General features: G+C 40.9%; 1 protein-coding gene across 5 annotated transcripts in view; it reads right to left on the reverse strand.

Moving 5' to 3' along the window:
• Nucleotides 1-2,071: 2,071 nt before the first annotated feature.
• The window catches only part of KLF12 (KLF transcription factor 12), a 724,988-nt gene continuing 709,279 nt past the window's right edge, over nucleotides 2,072-17,780 (reverse strand). For all 5 annotated transcript variants that reach the window (XM_055142719.1, XM_055142658.1, XM_055142836.1 and 2 more), the window contains one exon: nucleotides 2,072-11,835. In XM_055142719.1, coding sequence (XP_054998694.1) covers nucleotides 11,654-11,835 — 182 coding nt within the window. In that variant the 3' untranslated portion in view covers nucleotides 2,072-11,653. The remainder of the gene's footprint in view (nucleotides 11,836-17,780) is intronic.

The raw sequence follows: 17,780 nt of genomic DNA on the forward strand, positions 1-17,780 counted from the left end.
ATATACAACTTACCATTTTCCTAATCAGAACCAAAGTAATTGTATTGAGATGACTGAGCAAAGTGGGTGCAGTCTTGAAATTCAGTTCCAGGCAGTGAGAGTGTAGGAAAAGACGTGTCTAACTTAGTGGCCCCATCATGAATCATTTCTAAACCAGCTCAATTAAAATCTTCATAAAGAATTTCGTCAAATTCTTAGCAGTCTCTGGCCTCAGTGGTCAAAGCAGCTCAGAATCATTAGCAGGTAGATGTCTCTGGCCCTATGGCACTGTGGTCTCCATGTAAATACTACTCTACTACTCGAGGAAGTTTTCAGTGGGAGAGGAGCTCACTCTCTCCAGATGTACTCACAGTGCCCACAGTAGCTGGTTTGTGGAGGTGAGAGCAGCCATCGTCGAAGCCTCCCAGTCAGTGGGGATGGTTAATACCTAACTGCAGTTGGGTGTGCACAGAACAGCAGCCTTTCACAGATCTCATCCTTTTTTGGCCATGGATTAGAGTCAGTCCTATAAAATCTGAGGCACTTGTTGATAGTTTTTATAATACTCATTGTTAGGAACTCTTCTCCCACTCAACAACTGCTCCCTACCTCCCATAGCATCTTTTCTCTATCTTCTTGACAACTAATTCACTATCTACCCTGTTGCCAAAACTCAGTGCCTCACTTTTCGTCAGTAACTTGGGATAACAGAACAGTTATAACTGTCATAACAGTTGGGATTTTTATGACAAAATATAATGCTTAGAACACTTCCTGGCATGTAATATCCAATATTATTTTGATCGTCTTCTGTGACCATTCTTTATTATTATTATTATTATTATTATTATTTGCAGCATTTACTCCAATTTTAATTGAATTTTGCTAGTATAGATTCAGTTTAAGAAAACAGGGACCCATTTCTTTGAAGAATGTCATGGGTAGCCTTATAGGGATTGAACTGAATTTGTACAATGCTTTGGGGAGTATTGTCATTTTAACAATGTCAATTCTCCAGATCCATGAGCAGGGGATATCTTTCCTTTCCATTTCCTTGTGTCCTCTTATTTTATAAAGTAGCATTTTTTAGTTTTCTTTGTAGAGGTCCTTTACCATCTTAGTTAAGCTGATTCCGAGGTACCTCTAGTGCAAACTACAACAACACCAAAAAGGAAAGAGAGAATAAAAGGGAAATGCCCTGCCAGAGGTGGGCAGGGGTGGGGAGGGGGTGCTGGGAGGGATACTGGGATCATTGGTAGTGGAGAATGGGCACTGGTGGAGGGATGGGTACTCGATCATTGTATAACTGAAACACAAGCATGGAATTTTGTAAATCTGTAACTGTATCCCACGGTGATTCACTAATAAAAAATTTTAAAAAAACTAACAGGGAGATTATTAAGAAGATAGCGGAGCTGGCAGGATGGTACAGTCGGTAAGGTGTTTGTCTTGTATGCCACTGGCCTGGGTTAAATCCGCAGACCCCATATGGTCCTGTGAGCACCACCAGGAATGATCCATGAGCACAGAGCCTGGAGTAAGTCCTGAGCACAGCCAGGTGTGGCCCATCCCCACTCTCCAAAAGAAGACAGCTTTTGGGAAGAGCACGGTTTGCATGGAAGCAGCCCTGGTTTTGGTCCCCAGCATAGCCTCACCCCCTAATAGCTTGAGCACCAGTGAGACTGGCATCCAAATCAAAGTATTCATTTATTCTAGAACTTAGTTAAAGATATTCTATGAAAATCTTCTTTTAATAAAAAAATAATTGAACACTAAAAAAATCTGTAGTAACTAAGCTTATCTTGGCATGTGGTAGATCTACCATTCTACACTTAATACACAAAGTATGAAAAATTATGATTCATGAAGACTCCATTTTAGTCTCAGGAAGGTAATGTTTTTTTCATATAACTTCACATTCCTGGATCACATTTTACATGCATGTTCACTGAAATATTAAGTTTGGGGTCCTTCTTTAGGTGCTGGTTGGTCAGTAAAGAAAAACCCAGTCTATCGTGTTTTGTGTTTAAAATTACTATCCACAAATGGTAAAACTTTCCCAACAAAGGTTTAATTAGAATGGTTAATAACTATGATTTCCAAAGTGTCTGAGTCAGCCTTAGTAATAATTAGGGAGTTTTGTTCCATACAAAATGCTTTATTTAACCTTCATGCCTTCATTCAGATAATTATACAAATGCATACAGTTAAAGGTTTAAACTCTATTTCGGTTCACAGCTCAATTCATAGGAAAGTTGAATACAGAAAAGCAATGCACCAACAGAATATGTCTGAGACACCATTAAAAACGATAACACTTGTTCATTTAAATCTCTGAGAATAGACTGGAATAATCATCCTCTGAGAGAATCTCATTAGGAGGGTCTCCCTTTACATTATCATAGGGCGAAAAAAAAATCACCATTTTACAGTAAAAGGAAAAAAAGCTCTGAGTATATTTACAATACATACACTATACATAAATACAAGAACAACACTTACATAATATTAATAAACTTATAACAAGAGGTTGCCTAAACACTACAGAGTATATAAATGCAGAGGAAACTATTGGGAAATTAGATCTTTAGATAAGCTGGAGAAATAAATTTGCAATTAAAACTCTGAAGAGAAAAACCAAAAGAGAATATTTAAAAAATTAACACATTTGCTAGCATCATTGGGGGGATTTTATCCTTTAACATGTAAGACCTCCTGTGGGCACAATTCTGGGCTTAAGACCCAAGAGTCTTTTGGAAAATTACATCCATCAAGTGAATCGGATGCAGCCCATCTATTCAATTTGCTGTTCAGAGACTTCATGCCTAGAATAACTGTTTTGTAAACTAAAGGATGTTTTTGTATTTTTTACACAGCTCTTGTGATCCAATCACCATGTAAAATAAGCCAAGTGTCAAGAAAAAGGAAAAAAAGATGCCTGCTTGATTTGGCCAAAGATATTATTTTTCTTTATTTCCCATGATTTTTTTTCAAATACGGCTGAGAGATACCTTCAAAGCAATATGACGTTCCAATTGACCCCCCCCCACACACACACACCAAGAGCAATGTCTAGACTGCTACTAATTATAACTAAGTCATTTTAAGTGGCAGGTGGGTATCCTAAAGGTGGTCTGTTCTCATCGTTTCACAACACAAAGTTCTGAGTACATTCTTCTATGGACAAACATGGATTTGCTGGTTTCTCTCTCTCTTCTTAAAATGAGCGTGTTATGGTACACATAATTGCATTATGATGCAGGATGACATAATACGCAAAGAGGATGTTTTTTGAGCTGGTTTTATAAGTAGTTATCTCACTTCCACTCCACGGGAGAGTTGGCTTGCCATGTGATACGTGTCCACGCAGACATGAACAAAACAAAACAGCCACCATTCCATGGGGATGGGAGGGAAGAGGGTGATTTAAAAAAAATGAATTTTTCAACACGACAAATTGTGGACAGACAAGTTGATAGGAAAGAGCCTTCAATATAGGCACCAGTGCCCCAGTTCAACAATTACCATCCATTGTATTCAGGTTTGGGGAACAAAATATACCTTTTAGCCTGGGTCAAGTTACAGAAGTCTGCTATGGGCTAAAGCTAGCAGTAGGAAGGGCAAAAGTATTTTCTTCAATGATTTACACTTTGTCTTTGGAGCCTGCTTAGCTGAAAGGGATCTTATAGGTAAGTCCCTAAAATATCTTCCTTTTAAATAACATGGGCACTTTTACTAGAATTTGATCTCGATTTTACCCTCCCAGTCACCCTCATTTTTCAATGAAAATGAGTCTCAGTGCAAGTCTAGCTAGGTAAGTGTGCTTTGGAAAAAAGCAAGATAGGATAATTTACACAAAATCACTGGTTCTTACTTGGTATACAAAGGGAAGGCTCTGTCTTGGCAAACATTTTAAATTTCTAGAGATAAAATCCAGAAAGAAAAAAAAAAAAGCACTGATGTGACAATTTCCACTCCTCATCTCTCCTCAGCTCACTTAAAGCTGTGGTTTTGTTGTTGAGAAATGGCTGTTTGTGAGACCCAATTAGCGGAGAAGAGTCCCTTCCGCTGTGTTCTGCACACAGCCCCCTGGCTTTCAGCATGGAAGGGAATTTGTTTATACAGGTTTTATCTCTTCTCTCAGCCAGGGAACAGGGAGAACGATCATAATTCAGAAGATTCATTTTCAGAAAAAAAAATGGCATGAGAAATGACATTCTCTTAATGTTTTCTAAGTCCATTAGTACTTCCATGAATCAATACTGTCAGAGACCTTGTTCTCCACAGAAAAGGGAGTGGGGAAGAGGTCCTTTCTCTGATATAGGACAGCTTCGGACACAAAATTCACCCAACTTACAACAGTACTCTAAATAAATTATTTAGAAGACTACTTAAAAACACTCCAAGGGGCTACTGTTAGGTGAAGGTGACTGAGCAGAAAGGACACCTTCTCTGTCCTTACTCATCCTTCGAGTGTGACTCCCACCCCATTCACGACTCTGGGGTGAGCCCCGATAGGAACTAGGTCCTTGCAGGTTCAAACAGACCTGAAGCAGCCCCTACCAGGTCCATAGAGGGGAAAAGGTTTCTATTATACATACAAAGAAATAGGTAACATGGAGAAAACTCACTCAGGCTAAAATGCTACCAAAGATGGAAGGGTGTTGGGTTTCTGGGTCTCCAGACTTAAAGGACAAGATCAGGGAGACTTGTTTGGCTACCTTAGTGCAAGATGATCACTCATGGGTATCTTTCCAGAAGACTGAAAATATTCTGTACCTCTGTCAAATCCTGTGCTCTATCAGGTCCCTAAATCTAACTTGGAAAATAGAATTACTATGCACCCATATTAAAAACTATGAGAGAGATAGAAATATGGAAAGTTGGCTGCTGGGAGCACGTGTGCAGAGTGGTGTAGTGGACAGCATAGATTTCAGAGCCAGGGCTAAGTATAGTGCTACCCCACTCTGCCTTTCATCGAATCTGTGGAGAACTCAGTCTCAACACCCCCCAAGGCCTCAGGTTTCTATATTTAAAATGTAGAAGTTTCATACAGGTTAGAAGCAACACATAGAAAAATTATCTAGTATAGAGCTTGAAATATAGTCAGTGTTCAATGATGAATGTTTATTTTTATGCTTTGCTGAATTTCTGACCTTCCAAATTATTTTAGTACTTTCAGAAAACTGGATTTTAGCAAGATGAAGGAACCCAGTGCTTTCATCTGACAAATAATGGGTTCTTTTACACCCTGTGTCCTGGCCCATGTCCTTCTTTCTGAAACTTGGAGGAAAGAGATGGTTTTCGAGGCCTGAGGTCTAGTTTCAAAAATACTGTCCATCACGAGAGTCTTCACTGTCTCAGGTCTGAGTATTTAATGACAATTATATTTTTAAAATTGCTCTTACCAAATTTTTGGCTCTGAAAGAGTGTAATTTTACTGATAGCTCAACGGCTTGTTTGGGTGGGTTTGTGCTCTGAGATGGTAAAGCTGGAACTTTTCCAGGACTCTTGACTATTCATATAATTTCCTGTATTTCTACACAGGACTCCGCCATTAGCAACAAAATCATTATAGGAAAAAAACACAGTAAAGTTCTAAATGTAAGTCAGGTCTAGAGCTAGCTGCAAGCCTTGCTGGAAGACTAAGTTTCAGCATCAGTCATACTTCAGAAGACTTTCCTGGGAGAACCGATTTTGTTTATATTCATACTGAAAATAGTTCTTAGATAGTAACGGGGACTATTAGAGAAAAAAGAAAGTAAAGAGATGTAAAGAGAAGATCTGTGCATTATTAGATAGTGAGCAATATCAAAACAAGACAAATATTCCTCAGTGTTCTGCTCTGAATAAATTGACCTCTGTTAACTGAGCAAAACTTTTCAAGTTATACAGTGCTTCGTAACTTTTGGGAAACAAAGTGAAGTTTTTATTCTGAAAGTTGTAATTGCTATTATGTAGTATGTGTTTTAAGATAAGCTTAACATTCAGATCTGCACTCTTAAATTCTTTAAGTAAGAAAGACTGAAGAGATGCTATAACTGAACATAGGGTTATTTAAAAGAAACCAAAGAATATTTTGTGGGTTTATGAATATATTCAAGTTAGTGTTGAATCTGTGTGCATGCTTGTATGCATACGTTTTTCTCAAATGTGAAAGAAAAACCCACTGGGGTGATGTATTATTGCTATGTAAAAGTATACGAATATCTTATTGTTCATAAAGTTTATTGACAGGCACTTTGAGCTTTTCACTCATTTTTGAAGATGGGCATTAGGTTATTCTTATTGCCAGTACAGATTCATTTAACACGTAGCTATATCCATAGCACTTAATCTTGTTAACATGTCGCTACTCCTACGAGTATTTCTTCTGGAATTAAACAAGAGTAAACACCTGTAGAGTTTTTATACCAAGAACTACTTCATCATTGGAGAGGAAGCAGGCTGAGAAAAGAGAATGATCATAAGATGCTTCTCTTCAGCCCAAGGAAAATCCCATGCAGCTGTTTTCCATTTCTTAGGAAAGACCCTGTGAGTTGGGATCAGTGGTCTACACTGTAAAAGTACTTCCCTGTGTCTAAATCACTGTGGCAAGACACAGACAGTGGCCACTGCATTTTGTTGGAGCACAAAGCAAGTGATCTGATGAAGTGGAACACAACTCCCACAGCAATATCGTCCATTATGTCATAAGATATACAAGGCATATCTGAACAAGTTTTTTTTTTATTGTGATGAAAACTAGAAGCTCTTTTTTTCCCAACATACTTCATCAAACTATTTACAACCTCTGTAAAATTTGTGAGTTTGAAAATACTTTTCCCACTATCACACATTACGAATACAGTAAAATATCTTCACTCTGTAATTTTTTCCCCCCAAAGATGCAGGACCCTCCTATTTCATCTTAAGAAAATCTCAATTTCTATTGCCATTGCACAGTATTTAGCATATTTAAAGTACTAATGGACATGAATTGCTAAACAGACATTACTCTATAATGAAATTGTGAAAATATAGCATTTTAAATTTTTATGTACACTTTTTAAACTATAAAATGCAGGCAAAGTCATATATAGCATTAGAAGCTGATTCCCTAATAAGGTAAATAACTTACTTACATCTCTAGACAGCAGAGATTATTACAAATTCAATCTTTTAAAAAAGTTCTTTGTTGACATCTTTAAGCTCACTGGCTGTTGTATATACAGGTGTATACAAGTGTGCATGTTTTGGGGGTGCCTGTACAAGTAAGTGGGAGGCAGTGTGGGATTAGCTAGAAATGTACTGTGGAAGACATGACTCACGAGACCCCCTTTTGGGAAACAAAACCTAATGAAGTGGAAAGATTGTTTTAAATGAGATACACTGCACTCAGAAAGCCAAAGGAAGAGATTTGGTCAATAAAGTGGTAAAATACATGTATCATCTAACCCTATAGCTATTAATAAAGAACAAAATCTGAGATTGGATTATGGAAGGACTATGAGTATTAAGGCTTTTGGGGCCCCTTATGATTCCTAAGAATTAGCTCACATTCAGTCCTTTTTATGAAGACTGTGTAACTCAGTGTAACATGGATGCTGGTATCATAACACTGCTTTAAGTTCTGTCAATCCTTACTGTAAATGGCAAGACTCCTTTATAAGAACATTGAGGCTCTCATTCTAAGCAGTCATAATAACATAACAAAGGCGTATTAATACATTTGAAGGCCTCACCTCACCAGATTTATTCACTTACAGCTTTGGTAAGTATAATAAATAAAGTACAGACAAAAGAATACTGTATCTTTATCCTTATACATGTTATAACTCTACTGAACTTATATCAAAGTGCAGAATTATTTTATGTTTAAAACAAAAATGACAATTTGCAGATAAAAAATTGTATAAAAATGAACACAACCTTAGTATCAGTTCTACCAAATTGCAACCATAATTAAAATAGCCTTTCTAATCACCTAGAACTCATATCTGTAAATGCTGTAGCATTCTGTAAGACCCCTACCCCCACAATCTTCTTCCTATTTTTCACTTAAAATTTAAAGTGAACAAAAGTGCTATCTTTAAATTAAAAATGTGGTTTACATTACTGCTACTTAACTGCTTTTGAAAATAAATGTCCTATAGTGTTTCAAAAAGTATTGTCAGGCAGTAGTATACTCTTTATGGTAAAGCCATCAGGAATTTGAATTTCAGTCTAAATGTCTTAATAGAACTTAAGACAAACTATCAAGCAGGTTTCTCAGAGTCCACACACAAATAACACAAGGGGCTGGAGGTGGAAGGGGGAAAGTGTATCTTTTCCCAAGTGACTTAAGGTCAGAATATGGGGAAGGACTCTATGAAAACCTCCATGTCTGACTATCATCCTTATGCTGTTTCGGAAGTTAAAAGTTAACATGTGAACCTCCTTGAGTTCTATCTCTATGAAGAGAGACAGTTTGACAGTAGCTTCTTAAGCCACTCCAGCCACCTGTGAATAGTTCCCCAAATACACATATACACCCTCAACAAATAGAAGTTTAAAACAATGGATGCTCCCAAATAGGGAACAACGGAGGAGTCCTTTGGATTCTACTTCTTTTCTGCTGTTCCTCATTTACTGTGCTTTTTAAGAGGCTGGAATGAGCATGCCACAGGCTAGGCCTTCCCATGTTGGAAGATAGCCCAACTTAAAAAATTCCAATTCCTTGTCTCCCAAATCACTTTCCTTTCTGTGGGCAAACACTTGTGGCAAAAAGAAAAAAAAAAACCACCAAGAAGAATGGAGTCTATCTCATGACCAGCCCCAACCAGCTAAGGGTCAGTCCTGGATGAGCTCTTGCAACGTCTTCACTACTTGTGCTTGGATTCCTCCTGAGAAGTGTCCACATGTCACACGGGGACATGGCGTAACACCGACAGGTTTTATCAGCTCATGTACTATCTCAGTCTGGTTTCCACACTCAGAATGGGAAGGGCAAAAGCTCACTTCCATGCATCTTCCCCGTGTGCTTAGAGAGGGGTAGCTCATCGAGTTCTGTGCTAAATTTAAATCTAGCTGTCACTCAGGAAGCTCCCACTGCCTGCCAGTTCCGTGAATTCTGAAAGCCATTTCTACCTGCAACCCTAAGACATCGCTCAGTGGAGAAGAGGATGAGGCATTCTTGGGAGGACAGGCAGAATGCCATCAAGTCTACACCTCGCTTGAGTGATTCACTCACTGCTGACGTCTCAGTCTCCGGGCTAGCAGAAAGACAATGTCATGGTTGCCGGGACACTCTGCGTGACCAGCAATAAACAATGCAAGCGTGCCTGAAGAAGCCTTCTTCAATTCTGAAATCACTGGCAATGTGAAGTACGAGTGGCTATATACAGTACAGATCATGAACTTCCAGTTGGTAAAATGAAATAACCAAAACGGTGCCTGGTGCTAGCAGATTGAGTAGCAAAAGAAGCTAGTTATCAATAGAACTGCAGCCCTTAGGGGAGGGAGATTGCCTGATGAATTTTTCAGACCTGGCAGAAAATGTACAGCACATATTGGTAAAGACAGAATCTGACCTGAAAAATCATGATGTTGTTGCTTGGACACTAAAAAAAAAGGGTCCTTTTAATACCATCCAACACAAATGACCCTTGTTTCAGTGTTTATAACTTTTGCTTCTTCAGAGTATGGTTTTCTAAATGAATAAGATAATCTTAAAAAAAAAAGACAACTCTATAACCGGAAATGATTTCAGAATGTTCAAACATATAAACACGGAGCTAGTAAGAATGTGAGGTTCTTTTGTGCAATCCCCCAAATCAAGTATTTGTCATTAAAATAGACTGCGAAGGTCTATGCTGGCAACCTTTTATATCTAAGCTATAAAAAAGTCATAACAACAATAACAAAACAATCTCACCAAGCCCCTTTACCACATAAAGCCGAAGCTTTTCGTGGTGGTGGTGGTGGAGGGGAAATATAGGATCAGTTTAATTTCCTTGAAAGAATGCCTGTTGGTGATGTATTGCTCTGTTTACTGTAGACTTTGCTAGCTGCAAAAAAGGCTCATAATTTCAGGGGTCTGACGGGACTGTAATTTCCTCTCACCCTCGGCACAGGATGAGCGGGTTCCACTTCCCTGAAAGGGCCCAGGAAGAGCCTAATATGCTTCAGAAAATGGAGACTAACAAAACTCCTGTGGGGAGTCCTGGTCGGCAACTCTCCCTGTGAGGAAACTAGTACCAAGACAGGGTTTCCTCAGGGGGCACCCCCTTGCCACCGACTCAGTGCCAGGGACAACTGACCCATTAACCCGAGAGTTAATTCTCCGTCCTGCCTTCCCTGGCCTTTCCAGTCACCAAATAACTGTTTTCAAACAAACAAACAAACAAACAAACAAAAAGCAGGTAGGGGTGGGGGGGAGGGAGGCCGGGGAGGAGAGCATAATCTTTAATTGTGGTGCTCAACCGAGCAGGACAACAAACAGCAGAAAGATTACCTCAGTGCTGTGAACGTAACCAAGACATCTAAAATGCTGGGGTGTTTTTTACAATCCCTTTAGTAAGTATGAAAATTGGTAACGTGACTCCTCAGTGAAGTTATTGTAGGAAAGTCCTTTTATTCATTATTGCTTTTCTCCTCAGGAGGCGCATTATTTCCATCTCTGCTTTGTCTGATTTTTTTTTTTTTTTTAATTCACGTTCACTGACTTTGCCGGGGCAGCCCCACCTCGTCCCTTGGTGCCAGTGTGTCTAAGAAAGTTTTTTTTTTTTTCTCCCCCGATTCCTTGTAATCAAATACTAGGGGCAGGCAGAAGTGATGCCTAGGTGACAGAACACTGCAATTTGAAGTGGGGCAGTAGTTTTTTTTTTTTTTTTTTAAGACAGGCTCTTCCTATTCAACAACACAACAGCTCCGGGCCCGTCTATGCTAGGGCAGACATGGGGACAAGACTCCAACTGAAATATCATCGCTGCCCCTCTGCGTGAACAGATGAACAAAACAGAATCCAAACAAAACAAAAACAACAACAAACAAATGAAAGAGTCAATGTTGGTTCTCTTCGGGGCATGGCATAATGGCAAGTTGGGAGTGGTACCTAGGGGCCACCATCACTATTGCAAAGGCAGCCTGTGGGCCCCTTAACTTGCAGGCATTGGAACCTCTTGCCAACAGCTTCTTCTTTTTTTTTTTTGCATGCTTGCCGGTAACAGATGGGATGTGTGTTCTAGCTTACTTAGGTGGTAACTAAAATTGCTGGGAAAAGGGGTGAAGGATGGGTGGGTGATGGGAGGGGGGGATCCCAATTTAAGAAGGTCTTGCTGGAGCCATCCAAGTGTGGCCAATGACCTCAAAAGGAGCAACAAGAAAAATGTCTGACCGCTCAGAAAAATGTACAAGCTACAAACATCTGCAAGTGGCAGAGGACACAGCACGGAAAAATAATGCCTGTCTCTTCAGCGTTGGTGCCACCCATCTTCCAGGCCAGCGTGGAGACATTTCTCATGGAGTCGGGGTAGGGGTTTTACCTTCTGACCATAAGGAGAAGTGGGGCTTCTTTTTCCCCCGCTCTGGTTTCAGATGTTGTGGGCTGAGGGTGCTCTTTTTTGTGTTAACACTGTGGAGAGGATTCAGCCCGGCTGAATTGGGTGCTGCTAAGAGATCCAGCTCCTACGCGCGGCTGGACAGGTCGCATTCCTCACACCAGCATATGTCTCCGGCGGTGCAGTGCCAAGTGATCGGAGCGGGAAAAGCTGCGATCACAGTCCGCGCACTTGAATGGCTTCACTCCCGTGTGTTTGCGGTAATGCCTTGTCAGTTCATCCGAACGAGCGAACTTCCAGGTGCAGCCTTCCCAGGTACACTTATAGGGTTTCTCTCCTGGAAGACACAAAGGGACACACGCTTCGTGCTCTAGCTTCTGCCTCTTGTACCCCGGCATGCAGTGCACTTTAGGACATTGTCCTCAACAGATTCCATTGGATGGTTTTTAAATTTTTATTTATTTATTTTTTATTTTAATGAATCATCGTGAGATACATTTACAGACTTAAAGACTCTCATGATTGTATTTCACTCAAACAATGCTCAGTACCCATCCCTCCACCAGTGCCCATTCTCCATCCACTCAAAACCAACCTTAAAAGAAGGACTAAAGGGACTACTGTAAGACAAGAAAATGGGGCTGGAGTGATAGCACAGCGGGTAGGGCGTTTGCCTTGCACGTGGCCGACCCGGGTTCGATTCCCATAATCCCATATGGTCCCCTGAGCAACACCAGGGGTAATTCCTGAGTGCAGAGCCAGGAGTGACTCCTGTGCACTGCCAGGTGTGACCTAAAAAGCAAAAAAAAAAAAAAAAAAAAGACAAGGAAAACCCCTACAAACACAACAAACCTCTATAGGAAGATGGCTCAAAACCCCATGACAATAATCTCTCTCAATGTCCATGGTCTAAACGCACCATTTGATGGCCTTTTGTTAAGATCAGACCATCCCACCAATGGTTGAGGAAGGCAGGGATCCATGAGGATCTGAATCTCCTCACTCCTGCTGTGATACCTGGCAACACTTGAAGGGTCTGTCAATAATAGGTAAGTAACTTGGCAGTCAAAATGGCAGAGGGCTGACTGACACCAGATCCCATCCCCAGACTGCAAAAGGCAAACGAGAGTTCTATCTCGGCCGACAGGACCCCCAAATAGAAATTTTAAATAAGCTGAAAATGGCAGTGAGCAAGCTTGGATTCAAACATCCCTCAACTGTGCTTCCCTGAAAGAGTCTGATGCTCTCTTAGCACCTGATGTCTGTGCATCAGTCACGGAGAATACGAAAAAAAAGATTCACTAGAAGGAAAAATATTTTATCACTCCTAGAAATTTGGTCCTAAATACACACTATTTGTAAGCATTTACCTTTTTGCTTGTCTACTGGGAAAGAATCTTAGATATCTGAATCGTCTAAAGCTTAAATATCTTTTTTCAGTGATTAAGAATTAGGGCGAGTCCCAAGGAATGAGTGAATTGGTCCCAGTGTTGAAGTTCATAGTTAAAAAAAAAAAAGAAAGAAAAGAAAAGCAGTCAGAAGTATGTAATCTGACCAGGTCCCTCTGTCAGCCCCACTCATAAGAACAGTAAAATATGCAAAGGCTTTTCTGGGAAAAGATACACTCTCCAGTGTCCAAATGAGCTCCCAGGGGGAACTAGACAATAGCTGACCCAGGTAAGCTTTTTCCTGGCTCTCATTCAGAGTGGAAGCCTGTCCCCATGCAACCCCACAAAACTGATCTGTCCTTCTATCCCTTCCATCCAATACCTAACAACATTCTTGGCCACGCACAGGACCCAAGATAAGAAGGGAGCCGATTGCTGATCCCTACTATAGAGCTGCAAAAAGTCAGTTTTATGATCCCATTTAGAGATGAGAACACTGAGGCTCAGTGGTATGAAGTAAATGGTTCAAGGTCAGTGAAAAAATTTGGGGGGGGTGGGAGTTGACAGGGAAATGGCTTGAAAGCTTGCAGTGCATGCAGCTGGGGGCCTGGGTACAAGCCTTGGCATCATATGGAGTCTTGAGCAATGAACTGGGAGTAACTCCCAAGCACTCTGGTGGTGGAAGGATAGGAAGAAGGATCAGGAGAAAAAGAGACAGGGAGAGAGAAGGGATGGAATGAGAGAGGGAGAGAGAGAGAGAGAGAGAGACAGAGACAGAGACAGAGAGAGAAACTGAGATTTTACTTTCCTACAGCGGAATGGATGACCCTTTGCTTGACTAAACTGATTCATCCTCAAAGTTAGTTCTATTTTTGGTGTTTTCCCTGGGGTCTCATTCCCCCAACTTTTGGCCGTGTTTGCTACTCTTGTTCCCTTAAATAAACACTTCACTTTAACCACCCCCTTGAAAACAGTTAGTTCTACTTTCTTAGGTACTCCCAAATTACTCACTTTCTATTTTCATTAAATAACCTATCCCAAATTATCACAAAGAATTTATTTTGATGACTCTCTTCTCTACCAGTTTCTGAATACACAGAGGTCAAGGAGCATGCCTTTACTATTTTAGGATCTTTGGAGGAAAGAAAAGGTACCAAACAAGTGCTTGAATGAATTAATAAAACGTAGCACACACAAACACACACAGGCATGTACACAGGAAACTCCTAAGTCCTCTAAATGAGAGGATAAGTAATGCCTGCATGGGAAAGGTAGACCAAGCGGGACCCGACATTTTTCATTCAACAGTTTAAATAAATACTGTCTATATGGGTTTTCTTAGGATCAAGTAGCCCTTTCAGAAATGAGTGAATAGTACAACCAGTTAAATCTAGAAATATTGATGGACTAATTGTGGCCCATAGAAAACACGTAGCTACTTAAATGGGCTCTTTCAGGTCGAATCCAACTGCCTTGAAGAAGAATTTGCAGCCTCAACTTCTGAAACAATTTTTAGGTCTTACAGAGACAAACATTTGTATGTGGGGGTGTCTACTGACTAGAGCTTAAGAGAAAATTTAAAACCCACAATCCACAAAAGTCCCAAAGGGGGGGACTTACTCCATAGTATATCAATGGCAGTGGTTAATATGCATTTACTTCTTTGTCACTCCACAGGCTTTGATATTTACATCACAAAGATGGGTTCTAGGAATGCAAGTTGGAGATAACTCTTGTCTTCCCAAACACTTCCATTGCTGGGGGAGGAGGGAAGGGACACCAAGCCCAGCTTGCTGAAGCTCTGTTTCCCACAGGCATCTGTGTCACTAGGGGAGCCAGCCCCAGACAGAGCAAGGTCTCAGAAGGAAGAATAAAGCATGTTTATCAATGGGGAAATCTGTCTAATAGGGGGGTGGGAAGGTGTGGGCTTCTTTCTTGGTGAGAAACCGTTAGAAGTATGACTGGGATCAGAAATGCTGCTCCAAGCTTACATGGCCCTACACACAGCGAGGGAGGAAGGAATTCCATTACTGGAACACGCCTGGAAGCAGGGAAGGGCAAGGAACAGGAACAAAATCTTTGTCTGATCTCCAGAGGATTTGAGAACTGGACTGGCCCACACAAGGACACTTCTGCGCACCTGGATTGTCTCCGAACACTCTAGGGAGGCACTTAACAGTCTCCGTCTCCGAGGTCTTCAAAATCCCAACAGTCCTGTTTTCTACTATCACTCTGGTTGCTTACTAATGTTATTTTATGGGGCTAATGTGATAGCAAGGCAGGTAAGACACTTGCCTTGCATTCCACATACCTGGATTCTATCCCAAGCATCCCATATGGCCTGCTAGGAGTGATCCCTGAGCACAGAGCCAGGAGTAAAATCCTGAGCACCACTGGGTGTGATACCCACCCCCCTTAAAAAAAAAACCTCCTGGAAAATACTGGTGTTTATGTCCTTAAAATCTATAGCAAGGGGATAGGGATGGAGATTTGTGTATTTTCCCGAGAAAATCTCATTTATGGACTCTGTGTGTGTATGTGTGTATATGAGTTGTATATGTGTGTGTACAAAGTGAGACCAAAGAACAGAGCTTTATTTAGCTTTTTAGACTGTTAGCAAGAGGACTATTTTGTGACATATGAAAGTAACATGAAATTCAAGGTCTATTGTCAGTAAATTAGCTATTATTAGAACACAGTTACATTCATTTATGTATCACTGTATCACTGCTCAAGCGGGCACCAGTAACATCTCCCCTATGAGACTTGTTCCTGTTTTTGGCATATCGAATACACCAGGGGTAGCTTGGCAGGCTCTGCCGTGTGGGTGGGATACTCTCGGTAGCTTGCCAAGCTCTCCGAGAGGGACAGAGGAATCGAACCCGGGATGGCCGTGTGCAAGGCAAACACCCTACCCACTGTGCTATTGCTCCAGTCCATTCATTTATGTATTATAATTTAGTGATATAATTTAATTATACCAGTGATAGTAGAAATGAAGGTTGCAAATGAGTACTTATGATCTGTAATGCTGAGATTATTTATTGTGAGCCCTTTCCAGAATTTTTCTGGTCCCTGATGTAAGGGAGAGATATGTCTGCTTGTGTAGATTTCCTGATTAATATAGGGCAGAGTATAGGTACTTGTCTTAAATACTTCTGATCCCAGTTCAATCCCTGGTACTACAAATGGGTCCCTGAGTTTGGCCAGGAGTTATCCTTGAGCAAAGACACGGGAGTAAGCCCTGAGCGCCTCAGGGTGGGACAAGACCCCACCACCACTCCAAAATAGCTGTGAAGTTGGAGTGGGGTGACTGGGTGGCTACCCTGAACAGACAGGGAGTTGTTTCCTACTACTGGCTCTAGAGAGAGACCCCGGTTTGGTTTCAATTCTATCCACTCAGGGCGTCGTATTTCATTAAAATAAACAGACAAAGAGACAAGGCCCAGTGCATGCCATCCTTGGACCAGTCAAGGTTTAAACATGGATTCAGAATCAATGTTAGTGGGTTCCTGCACTTACATCAAACTGCACATTCTATGTTTGAGCGTTTGAGGCAATTTCAAGGCTACAATCTTACAGACATACTAAGATAACAGAAACTAAGTTAGAGTGTGAGAAAAACTAATTAAAAAGATGAATCAGTTCTTAAGATACCCAATAGTACAGATAAGCCAGTCCTGAAGGGATCTAATAAAGTATAAACAAAATTCTTCATCCATCTTGCTTTTGCTTAAAAATCTTGTGAGTGACATTTAATGTTGGAAAGTCAGTGGTGGGGGAGGGAGTCCGGAGACAGTTTAGCTGCTGAAGTGCCACCCTGCATGTGGTATGACCCCAATTTGGTCCTAGGTACTGCCTGTGGTCCTCGAAGCATCACCAGCAGAGATGCCTGAGCATAGAATGAGGAGAAAACCCTATGTACAACTGGGTGTGGCCTCCCAACAAAGAAAACAACAGCAAAAAGAAAGTGCTAGGGACAGAATTAGGGGGTGTGGCTAGGCACCTCAGAGCGCATGCTTCTGCAGACAGCCTCACTGAGGTACATCACGTGCAACGATGGAGAGTGTCAACACCTTCTCCTAAGGTTTCTTCAGAAACAGTGAATTGAGACTCATTCAATTCTGGAAATGGGATTTTTGAACTGTGTTTCCTCCAAAGAAGAGAAAAATGAAAAAGAACTTGCTCCTTTCTTTCTTTTCCCTAACCCACAAGTACACTGAGAATTTCCGGTGACAAAGTGTTTGAAAACATATTTCAGATTTTTCAGAAGAACTGGAAGCTTTGGCTCTAAACTCTGCTCCTCATTTGTGATAGTTGCTTTTGATAATAATCCTGTGGAAAGTAATGAAATGATATGAAGTGATAGGGTAGAGGTAATTACCACTAAGTATGAGTGATTCTTTAAGTAGACACATTCTGTTCTTAATGTGTGTGAAAAATCAAAGGGCACACGAGCTGGTTATCTGATGGGTTAAACCAAGTGACACCTGGGGTGTGTTTTTTTCCACTTTTTGGTCTTTAATTGAGGGCCCCTCTGTCTCATATCCACAAGTCATTTCTATCTTTTAGGTTAAAACAAAAAAGTCTCCGATAATTTTCCTCATTACAATCCATTCTCCAACTGTTCTTTGGAGCACACGAGGGCCAGGGAGGTGGTTCAAAGGCTGGAGTGCAGGCTTGGAGGTGGGAGACCCAGGATGGATGGTACCATGCAAGGTCTCCTGAGTCCCAAACAGGGAACAGCAATGAAGTGCAGCCAGGTTCACACACACACAGAGAAACCCAAATACCTAACCTATCAACTCTCTGGGGGAAAAAAAAGGCAAGGATTAACCCAAGCCTAAGCATGGGCTTTTATTATTTTTTCAAAAAAAAATCATGCAATGTTTAA

This window comes from Sorex araneus, chromosome 1, assembly GCF_027595985.1.
Source record: "Sorex araneus isolate mSorAra2 chromosome 1, mSorAra2.pri, whole genome shotgun sequence".
Classification (NCBI taxonomy): Eukaryota; Metazoa; Chordata; class Mammalia; order Eulipotyphla; family Soricidae; genus Sorex; species Sorex araneus.